This window comes from Dreissena polymorpha, chromosome 7, assembly GCF_020536995.1.
Source record: "Dreissena polymorpha isolate Duluth1 chromosome 7, UMN_Dpol_1.0, whole genome shotgun sequence".
Lineage (NCBI taxonomy): Eukaryota > Metazoa > Mollusca > Bivalvia > Myida > Dreissenidae > Dreissena > Dreissena polymorpha.
The window spans coordinates 33,522,613-33,534,989 of record NC_068361.1 but is presented as its reverse complement, the minus strand read 5'-3'; the positions used below and the strand labels follow the sequence as shown (position 1 = coordinate 33,534,989).

At 37.6% G+C, this 12,377-nt stretch overlaps 2 protein-coding genes across 3 annotated transcripts in view; both read right to left on the bottom strand.

The window, feature by feature from the left end:
* Positions 1-12,377, bottom strand: part of LOC127836957 (probable RNA-binding protein 18) — a 39,770-nt gene that overhangs the window by 26,608 nt on the left and 785 nt on the right. The window lies entirely within an intron of this gene.
* Positions 1,278-4,388, bottom strand: LOC127836956 (body wall muscle protein HR-29-like). Its single transcript, XM_052363627.1, has one exon. It carries the CDS (start codon positions 3,802-3,804, stop codon positions 3,151-3,153), a length of 654 nt encoding a protein of 217 aa, XP_052219587.1. The 5' UTR covers positions 3,805-4,388; the 3' UTR covers positions 1,278-3,150.

Genomic DNA, 12,377 nt, shown 5'->3' with positions numbered 1-12,377 from the left:
ATGGGCATTATTGCAGTTTTTTTTTAATTAATCGTTAAAGTTGTTTATTATATCTATATAAATATTGAAAGAGAGTAAAAGTCCACAGCTTTCTTAACTTTATATTTTTAAGTGTAAAAGTTTGGTTATCATGAAATCTATTTGATTCAGTGAAGTAGGCAATTTGAACAAGATGTTGCGTTCAATAAACGCACATAACCCTAGTGAAAGCCTTTTTAGTATTAACCCATTTATGGCTAGCGTCCTGAAAAAAGAACTTTGCAAACAGCGTAGACCCAGATGAGACGGCGCATGATGCGGCGTCTCATCTGGGTCTACGCTGTTTGCTTTAAGGAATTTCAGTATGTAATATTCTAAATATAGAAATAAATATACTAGACATCCCTAATTTTGGAAATAAATTGATCCAATTTAGAAGGATGGGAGAGTCCACTTGACTTAAATGGGTTAATTAATTGGCCTCGTCTACTTTCCTTAATTGGATAAATGTCAAGGTCAAAATGAGGTCAAGTGATGTGGTGTGTTTTTAGAGTTCATTGATATCATTCATGCCATGGAGCAATTATGGTGGAAATTAACCTAAAGACAATCCTTACAATGCAAACATAAATAAAACCACACAAATAATTTAAGCCATTATTAGTTTATTTGGTCAGCAAGTGCCCATAGTCATTCACAAACAGTGACGTTAATATTAATGGGTAGCAATACATTTTACAAAGCATTTAACAACTAATCGTACAGGTAAAAATCTCAAGAGGTAACAAAATAATAAACTTTTCTACACACAAACATAACATCCAAAGCAGCAACAAATTTAATTCATCACAGGCCCAGAAATACACTGTATAAATTCATATGTAACTGCAATATATCAGCACTGAATAAATGCATTCATAATTGTTATCTCATTCCTTTTGTCATTATAAATAATTACCAGCAACTGTTAACCTTCTTCAGGCTGCATTACTAAGTATAAGGAGAATAACAAAAAAATAAATATGCCCACAGAGTGATTTATGTGACCTTGATGACCTCACTGCACACTGTAGGGCCATTGAGTAGACAGGGAGTAATTCACAGTCTGTCATACTTGGACAGGGCATTTGCAGGAAATAAATGACATACCAAATAAATGGTCATAACAACCTCACAAATATTAACATATATTAACACAGGGCTTTTTTTTCTTGACTTGAGGAAAGAGCTTGGCCTTCCATTTGGGGAAAAAAATATTAACAAAACTGAACAAGGGGAAAAAATGTCATGCAAAATTTGGGGAAAAACGCATCATTTTAAAGAAATTTTCTTATGGGAAGGGGCCTTTCTCTTGAAGGAAGGAGCCTTTTATAAGGCACTTGCTAAAGAAGGAAAAAGGCCCTGATTTGTTGGGGGTTTTTTGCGCAAAAAGACAGATATAAGCTTTTTACTTAATGCCGTATACTTTAACAATAAATAACTTTGAATACCAAAGTATTTCAAACTGCTTATTGAACCAGGTGTTTTACACAGATGTTGATACCTTAGATTTTTCCATTAGATTAGATACCTAAGAAGATTTTTGTAAACAGGCTGTTAGCTATTATTTGCACATGAAAGTTTCACAATTAATGAACACAATCTTTTCACAGGATGAAACAGCAAAATACTGTATACATACAAAAGCATATGAATCACATTGCAATGTAGTATTATGGTAATTAATATGTTCAATATGACAAGTGTAGAACTGTCTATCAATCAAATACAAAATTAAAAATCTGCAAGATACTTAACAAAAAATTAGTTACATAACTGTCATTGATAAAAAGATCATAAACTTAATTCCAATCAAACAACAAATGGTTCACAGTAGCAATTACAAACACGGTTGTTATTTTTAGAGCATGTACTACAATGATTTTATGGGAGGTCATCTGGTCATCATTATACAAATAATTAACTGCCCCATTATGTTGCCCCATTATGTGTAGCAATTTCCTGATGTATTAACTTTAAATGGTAACAAAAAGCTTGTAACAAAAAAATTAACACAAAGTATATTTTCCATAAGTATAATTTTAATTCTACCTCAATTTGTCTCCGTATGCTCGCACATAAAGCAATTATAACAGGAATTCTTCAGTATGACAAAATATTGTAGAAAATACACAATTAATGTGCAATTAATTTAACATAAAGGATTAATGTGGAATTCTCAGTTTCATAACCAAATCATCTACAGAAATCATAACTTTAGTCACAAACACCCAACTAGATAATTGAAGCACAGTTTATCAATGCCATTATTAAGATTCCTGTACACTGTAGCTTTTTAAACATTATTCATTCATAGGCGTCAACACCAATTAAGCAAAAAGCCTGATTCAAAGATTTCATTCTATATATCCCCTCCATACAAGAAATTAGGGCATTCTTCAAGATTTCATTCTATATATCCCATACACCATACAAGAAATTAGGGCATTCTTCAAGATTTCATTCTATATATCCCATACACCATACAAGAAATTAGGGCATTCTTCAAGATTTCATTCTATATATCCCATACACCATACAAGAAATTAGGGCATTCTTCAAGTATTTTTGGCATCCAGAGAATAAACAACAGCAGAAATAGACCCATGAAAAAAACTATATCAAGCACTTTCATAATAAAACATAAAATACAAGTACCTTTAGTAAAAATGCCACTGTTTAATGTTTTTTTACACACATTGAAATATCAAATGTAAAACACAACAACAAATGTTAGAGAATGCAAAGTCAGTATAAAATTTACACCATCAACAGTTGCAAGAATATTCATCATTATTATAAAAATCGTATGTAAATTCTAAGGATGGGTTGATGAGTGCGATCCGTGCTCTGAGAAAAAAAGGCCTAGTACATGTGCATACCGTGGCGTCCCAGATAAGCCTGTGCAGTCTGCACAGGCTAATCAGAGATGACACTTACCACTTGTAAAGCATTAGTCTTTTTAAGAAAAATCTAGTTAAGGTGCAAAAATGTCTGTGATGAACCTGTGCAGACTTTACAGGCTTATCAGGATTGACTCCTTAAACAAATGCATTAAACCTGTTTTACCAGAGCCAAAGTCATATTAATACACCCTGTTCACTCTCCTCTGCCATATCAGCCCGACCAGTGTTAGTTGTGCTTGATGGGAATCAGTTTCTCCCGGGGTCCCTCCAGGGCAGGCAGTGGGGCCTCGATGGTCAGCACCCCACCCGTGCTTAGTTTGGAGGTAAGTCGCTCAGGCGCAACATCCTTGGGAAGCACGTACGAACGGTTGTACTCACGGAACACAGCCTTCCCTGCGTCCTTATCCTCGTGCCTGGCACTCACGGTCAGCTGGTTCCCCGAAGTACGCACTTGAATCTCTTCGGGTTTGAATTGCCTCAGGTCGAACTGCAGGCTGAACTTGCGGGAACCATCCCCATAGGATTGGATAGGATTTTCCATACGGAAATTCTCTGTTAGCCTCCAGTCGTCTATGTTAGAGATGGGGTTCATCACCTTCATATTGTCCATCATTCTGCCCATCTCCTCATTCATTCGTCTCATCTCCCGCTCCATTTCCAGTGACTGTCCTGACTCACGCGGTGGCGGGTAATGCACCAGGCTTCGTGAGAATTCTGGTGCCGGTGGCGGCGCAAATGTGCTGAAGGTGGTTGGGAATGGCGGAGTATAGGACATCGGCTGGAAGGGGGCAAGCTCCCATCGCGGGCTACTGTGCCGGTAGAAATCAGTCTCATAACGCGTAGGAATGAGTCTGGATGAAGTTTCCCAACTTGAATGCATCGTGAACTTAGTTAAACGCCTTTACAGTCACAACTTCTTTGATAAACAGCACTGTACACTTCAATATTCTTTGTTTCAAAACTTCTGTCACAATTTTACAATTATTTCTACTTATCTTATGGCAGCCTGATGCTTTAATTTTCCAAATCCACAAATAAAAGTTTTGTGTTCCTTTTTTAACGCAAACAAATCCTTTTAACAATCAGCCTGTCACTATACCACAGTGTTGATTAAGCGACCACCAAGCGAGATTTGATACCACTGTCCACTCTGCTGTCCTCTATATGTAACTGCACTGCAGACTAACAACCAGGTAGAGAGAAAGCTGTTTACCACTTTGTAACATTAGTAAGTCCTCACCCAGAAGGTTTTTGGCTGAACCAATCTGGTGTGATATGTGAATTAGACTGCTGTTGCTTTGTATTTGCCGACTGCTAAAGCCCTGTGGGCCTATGATTAGCTCACTTCACAGGCCTGAGAGTCCACAGGTGAGAGAGGGGGTGAGGGCGGTATTGTACCCCTGGGCTATAGCCTGTCACTGGTGCATGCTGGTTACTAATAGCCTGATGTGTGCTTACTACAGGAAAACTCCCATCATGACTTAAACAAAGGGATCAACAGACCTTTGTTCAAGGGCAAGCAGGTAAACATCAGCAGTTTGTTTACTAAATTGCAGAAATATTTTCAAGAACAGTCATATTTTCCTGTTACTGGACATTTCTTTTTCTTTTTATTTAAATTTATATCAGCTATTTAATTCATCATTATTGGAATGGGTATGATGTGGATAAAATTTAGACTTTGCTATGTGAAAACTTGAAATTTAGGAATATTTAAGAAGTGTACATAGGAAACAAGTTAAATAGGTGAATTTATGTGTAATATTATTTTTGTGTTATATTAATCTTAATATTTTTTTAATTTAAATACTTTTTATCGATAAACACATAAAACATTTTGTACAACTTAGAAACATGTTTCTTAGTAATTTTGTCACATTTTTCACTTCTAGAAGGGAATATTTTTCCTTCAAATTCGAATAAACGATTGGGAATGTGTTTTTTAGCAGTCCCTTTTGTATTATGAAGGACAAAAAAACTGTACATTTTGTATTTTTTCACATATTTCTTTTTATTCAATAATCCTCTCCTTTGACTCATACATTTTTTTAATTTATATTCTCCATTTTCTATCAATTTATGTTGAATTCACATTTATAACAGCGAAAACCGTTATTTTTTAAATATGGATATTAAGGGCATATTTTAGATAATAACTATGCGAATAGACAAAGTTTAAAAAAACAACAGCTACTATTCTTTGAGCACCAAATATAAACATAACTGCCTACATAATAAGTATGCATTCTTGTGGATGAATCATCTCTGTGTAATACCTGTCAAAACAAAAACTGAAGAATTTTCAAGAAACCAAGACAAGCAGTTATCTTCTTAAAATAGACTTCCACCTGACTGACTGGAAGACCAACATCACTGCCAGATTCTAATTATAGAGGAGTCTTGAATGAATGAACTGGGATTGTAGTAATAGGTGTAGCAAACACTGAGGCTTTACATTCCTGGAATTCTCCATTACAAAATTGCTTCAATTGCAGACACCTTTAAATGCCACATGCGATGTTATTGGATAAAGCAACAGCGCAGAAAAGATGTAAATATGAATTTCAGACATAATGAACAGACCAGTATACAATTCAAAGCATTTTAAAATAAACAAGAAACCGTCGGAAACAGATGATGCTCCCCAAAGTTTTTTTTGTCACAATATTGCACTATATATTCAGATAAAAGGAGACGTCTTGAGGACAAATAATACGATGGATGGTTTAGCAACTTAAAAATTTCAAAGGGCCATAACTCTCTAAACAAGGGCTGTTTGTAAAACATGCATGCCCCCCATATGGGCTCTCCGTTGTAGTGAGAGCCATTGTGTGAATATGTTTTTTGTCACTGTGACCTTGACCTTTGACCTAGTGACCTGAAAATCAATAGGGGTCATCTGCCAGTCATGATCAATGTACCTATGAAGTTTCATGATCCTAGCCATAAGCATTCTTGAGTTATCATCCGGACACCATTTTACTACTTCGGGTCACCGTGACCTTAACCTTATACCTAGTGACCTGAAAATCAATAGGGGTCATCTGCGAGTCATCATCAATCTACCTATCAAGTTTCATGATCCTAGGCTTAAGCGTTCTTGAGTTATCATCCGGAAACCATTTTACTATTTCGGGTCACTGTGACCTTGACCTTTGACCTAGTGACCTCAAAATCAATAGGGGTCATCTGCGAGTCCTGATCAATCTACCTATCAAGTTTCATGATCCTAGGCCTAAGCGTTCTTGAGTTATCATCCGGAAACCATTTTACTATTTTGGGTCACTGTGACCTTGACCTTTGACCTAGTGACCTGAAAATTAATAGGGGTCATCTGCGAGTCATGATCAATCTACCTATCAAGTTTCATGATCCTAGGCCTAAGCGTTCTTGAGTTATCATCCAGAAACCATTTTACTATTTTGGGTCACCGTGACCTTGACCTTTGACCTAGTGACCTCAAAATCAATAGGGGTCATCTGCGAATCATAATCAATGTACCTATGATGTTTCATGATCCTAGGCCCAAGCGTTCTTGAGTTATCGTCTGACAACCACCTGGTGGACGGACCGACCGACAGACCGACATGAGCAAAGCAATATACCCCCTCTTCTTCGAAGGGGGGCATAATAAATCATCTAACCAGAACCCAATAATAACATGCACATCTCCTCAAGGTAGTTAAGCTTCCCATAAAGCTTCATTGTATTCCAGTCATTAGTTGCTGAGAAATAGCCCGGACAAGAATTGCACTATATGTACATTTAATGGAAAATTTCAAAGGGCCATAACTCTGTGAAAATCATCCGACCAAAACCGGCTTATAATATGCACATCTCCTCTTGGTAGTGAAGCTTCCCATAAAGTTTAATTGAATTCCGGTCATTAATTGCTGAGAAATAGCCCGAACAAAAATTTTGCACGGACGGACGGACACACGGACACGCACGGACAGACGAAGCTGCGACTATAATTTTTTTTGCTCCCCCAAACAAATTTTGGGGAGCATAATAAAAATTTAGCTGTTTGCTCAAATGAATGATGTTTATTCATTATTAGGGTATAATAAATTACTTTAGTCTACAAAGAAACAAGCATATTCTTTGAATTGATATCCCTTGTCAAATAAAGTTTGTTAATGGATGGGTGCAAATCCCTCGATATATGGTATAATCATCAAAAAATATTTAAGTGTAGGGTAATTGTTTTATGTATTGCAATTCTCCTCATTGATATAAATACACCCTTGCAGTTTCATATTAAAATCTTGTAGCTTATCTGAGATCTGGCCCTAAAAAGATATACAATACCAAAACAACAAAGAGCAAGAACTCTTATTTAAGAAAGTGTACGGTAATGGTTCTTAAATAAATTTGACCTTTAAACTCTGTTGCATTGACATTTGAAGTAGAAAGACCTATGTATCCTGTGACATGACTTCTAATGATGATGGGCATTTGCACAAGAATCCATCAATACATGACAAATTTATGGCTGAGACAGGAAGTTTTGCATGGACATATAAAACACTAAGACTTCTAAATGCCGCTTTCTTCATAGGGGGAATAAAATTAGAAAATTGATTTACAAGTTTTTTTTGTACTCTTTTAATATGATTTCACGTACTACTTACATTTTCCTTACAAGCTTTGTGTGTGTGCAAGCTTGTTTCTCACTAACAAACTATTACATCTTTCTTCCTATCATCTATCAGATTTACTAAAATACAAGGGAAGCAACTTCAGCATCACAGTTTGTTTGCTTTTCTACCACAGTGACTTCCCATACTTAACCAACCCTGTCATAGCAAAGATTGGTTTTGTTACTTAAAGGGTCATTTTCACGTTTTGGTTAATTGACAAAATGTATAAAAGTTGTTCCAGATTCACAAATTTTCAATTTAGTTATGATGTTTGTGAGGAAACAGTAATACTGAACATTTACCATGCTCTAATATAGCCATGATATGCATCTTTTGACGATTTAAAAACCTGAAAATTATAAAGTGTTGCAACGCGAATCTATTGAATAATTTGGAGAGTTCTGTTGTTGTCAATATGATTTGTGAAACTAGGAGGATTACTTATATCTAGTATAAAATACATCTGGTATTGTAATGCGGAAGGATGGCCGAGGGGTCTAAGTGGGAGACTTTTTACGCCAGGACTCCAGGGGGTCAGTGGTTCAAGCCCTGTTGAGGGTTACTTTTTTTTTTTTAATTTTATTCTTAATTTTTTACTGAAGCTTTTTCGAGCAAATGTTAACATTTATCAATAGAAAGGATTGAATGACAAACTTCAAAACATGCCAAAATCTGTGAAAAGGTCCCTTTAAAGCTCAGAAGAAAAAAGTAATAGTTGTGTGAAATTTGTATTTGCTTACATTTGCTCATTAGGGGCCAATAATTAAAACCATAAATAAGAACAAAATTAGAAAAGTTCAATTGACATTTACAAAAATTTCACAATAACAACAGATTTGTTTTTGCTCAGAACTGGACATTTTGGGAAAAATATAAATCAACTAGAAATGGCGCGTCAGAGGCCGACACGTATCCCCACGCCGCATGTTTGACCCAGGGGCGCCCCATGGTTAGTAATGCATAGTTGAGATTGACCGTATTGTCATAAGAGAAGTTCAGTATCAATTAGAAGTGAATCGGTGTAGAAATGAAGAAATTATAGTAAAAGACAATTTTGGGTGGGTGTGGTCTATTATGTGCCGGGGCGCCCCAGGGTTGGTAAAGGGGCCATACATAGTTGAGATTGACCGTATTGTCATAAGCGATGTTTAGTATCAATTTGAAGTAAATCGGTTTAGAAATGAAGAAATTATAGAAAAAGGCAATTTGGGGTGGGCGTGGCCTATGTGGGCGGGGCGCCCCAGGGTTGGTAATGGCGCCATGCATAGTTGAGATTGACTGTATTGTCATAAAAGAGGTTCAGTATCAATTTGAAGTGAATCGGTGTAGAAATGAAGATATTATAGTAAAAGGCAATTTTGGGTGGCGGGCCTATGTGGGCGGGGCGCCCCAGGGTTGGTAATGGGGCCATGCATAGTTGAGACTAACTGTATTGTCATAAGAGAGGTTCAGTTTCAATTCGAAGTGAATCGGTGTAGAAATGAAGAAATTATAGCAAAAGGCAATTTTGGGTGGGCGTGGCCAATGTGAGTGTGGCCATATCATTGGCGGGGCACCCAAGGGTTGGTAATGGGGCCATACATAGTTGAGATTGACCGTATTGTCATAAGAGAAGTTCAGCATCAATTAAAAGTGAATCGGTGTAGAAATAAAGAAATTATAGTAAAAGACAATTTTGGGTGGGTGTGGCCTATTATGGGCGGGGCGCCCCAGGGTTGGTAATGGGGCCTTACATAGTTGAGATTGACCGTATTGTGATAAGAGATGTTCAGAATCAATTTGAAGTAAATCGGTGTAGAAATGAAGAAATTATAGTAAAAGGCAATTTTGGGTGGGTGTGGCCTATTATGGGCGGGGCGCCCCAGGATTGGTAATGGCGCCATGCATAGTTGAGATTGACCGTATTGTCATAAAAGCGGGTCAGTATCAATTTGAAGTGAATCGGTGTAGAGATGAAGAAATTATAGTAAAAGGCAATTTTGGGTGGGCATGGCCTATGTGGGCGGGACGCCCCAGGGTTGGTGATGGGGCCATGCATAGTTGAGATTAACTGTATTGTCATAAGAGAGGTTCAGTATCAATTTGAAGTGAATCCGTGTAGAAATGAAGAAATTATAGTAAAAGGCAATTTTGGGTGGGCGTGGCCTATGTGGGCGGGTTGCCCTAGGGTTGGTAATGAGGCCATGCATAGTTGAGATTGACCGTATTGTCATAAGAGAGGTTCAGTATCAATTTGAAGTGAATCCGTGTAGAAATGAAGAAATTATAGTAAAAGGCAATTTTGGGTGGGCGTGGCCTATGTGGCCGGGGCGCCCCAGGGTTGGTAATGGGGCCATGCATAGTTGAGATTGACCTTATTGTCATTAGAGAGGCTCAGTATCAATTTGAAGTAAATCGGTGCAGAAATGAAGAAGTTAATGTAAAATAACATAAAAAATGAGTGAAAATCTCTGAACAGGCCCCACCCCAACCCCCATAACTTTTGACCCAGGGGTCAGATCAAAATTCCGTCACTGTCACCGTCGCACATATGCTCATAGCTACCATGTATGTAAGTTTCAAGGTTCTAGTGCTAATAGTGTAGGAGGAGCAGGTGGCCAGGACAGACGCACATCAATACAATATCCCCACTTTTTCTCTGAAAAACGTGGGGATAATTAATTAAACCTTAAGCCAGGAGGTGGTGGTGGTGGTGGTGGTGGTGGTGGTGGTGGTGGTGGTGGTGGTGGTGGTGGTGGTGGTGGTGGTGGTGGTGGTGGTGGTGGTGGTGGTGGTGGTGGTGGTGGTGGTGGTGGTGGTGGTGGTGGTCGTGGTGGTGGTGGTGGTGGTGGTCGTGGTGGTGGTATTACAATACCAATACTTAAGAATGATCAAATGGGAAAAGGTAACCTAGCACTGGCAGTAAATATGGGGCTCATTTACAGGTAAGATTTGGAATCTCTGCTGTAAAATGAGATTTTAAATGAATTAAAGGGAGGAAAATCAGTAATAAAAAGGAAATGCATAAACGGTAGTTGTTTCCCTTGTTTGAACCATGCTAAATCCTTAAAATGCCTATTTCCAGTAACTGTGACCTTCACCTGTGACCTTTGACCTAGTGACCTCAAAATCAATAGGGGTCATCTGCGAGTCATGATCAATGTACCTATGAAGTTTCATGATCCTAGCCCCAAGCGTTCTTGAGTTATCATCCGGAAACCACTTGGTGGACGGACCGACCGACCGACCGACCTACCGACCGACATGAGCAAAGAAATATACCCCCTCTTCTTTGAAGGGGGGCATAAAAAGCTTTAATTCTCTGATGTGCCAGATAATTTGTGTGGGGTTGGTCATGAAACTTTAACTACGGCAAAAATTAAGTTTGCCATGTTCCCTCTACCTCTTTTTAAATTGAAGCAGTTTCAGTGAATGGCACAGTTACAAACAATTGTCTAAAATGCTTTTTGTATTCATTTTGACGATCCTTTCAGTTTAAGGATTTACAAATCGAATGACGCTCACTTAGCTTGAGGAAATTCAGTTAAATGTCTGAAAGTATAAAGGGTGGAGACGTGAAAACCGTCTATTGTATTTCAGCTAACTGTAGAAAATGGCCATTGTGATTTTCACATGCCCAGTGGACTGACTCATTGTCTCAGAAAATCCAAAGGATCTTACGAAACACAAGGCATGTTGGTCCCAGCGCCCCGGTGTGACACAATTTTTCCCGACATTCGTAAAAAAACGACATACTTTCTAAAAGTTCACAATAAAATTGGGTATTCAAGTGCCGTCTAGGTTCAATTACCATCGCTAATCCTTTTATTGCCCCCTTATAAAAAAACCATATCTATTTGTCCATTGAGTGATCCTGTTGTTTTTGGCACCTTATCAGTGCTCTATCAGCAAATTATTGATTTTATGGGGCATTCACACCATGGTGTTTTTATGATATAGGTTGCTAATTGCTAGAGATAGATACATCATAGTGAATTAAAAGCAGACTGCTTATAAAATACTATTACATGGTATTCTTTGTATTATACCATCTGAGGCTAAAAAAACAACTTAACACCAATTTTGTACATATCAAACAAATTGAGCGCTGACAGATACACATTGATGTTTCACATACATTTACTTTCGTTTTGGACTGATTTTCAGAAAATAATGTGTAAATATTGAATCAATCTTAATTTAAAGTCAATTAATGATTGGTTGAATAAAAACAGTCCTTGATGCGCACACATCGTGTTTAACGATTACACATGCCTCTGTCCCAAATGTATGTCAAATACATGTAGAGGCATGCCCCACATTTCACGTTATGGATTAATCTGCATAGTGAACATGTGTGTTAACTTCCAGAAATTGGAGACCGTTATGTGTTCATGAAATTCTAAAACACGTTTAGCGCCAATATTTGCCAGAAATTGTGAAGTTTTGTAAGTATAGTAAAGGTGGCATGATTGGTCATTTTAGGTGTTCAGGTGTTTGGTCAAATGCTCGACATTTTTAAAAAAACTTTCCGATTTGGACCTCAAAATTTCGGGCATGTATGTAAATGGCACTATGGGGGTTGAACCTAGTTGCAATAATCAGTAATTCAATTCCCAGCTATTGATCATCTGGGTTGAGGGAAGTTGCAATTTGTAATGGCTTTCTTTCATGTTAACTTGCCGTCTGGAGTCCAGGCCGCACTTTAATCGGTAATATGAGACACATAAAATGTTTTCTGACAGAAATCAACACAAAAATATATCACTAATGGACAAATTAAAATGACCTATATGATCTGGTATGCTTTCAGAATAGTTATCATATCCAA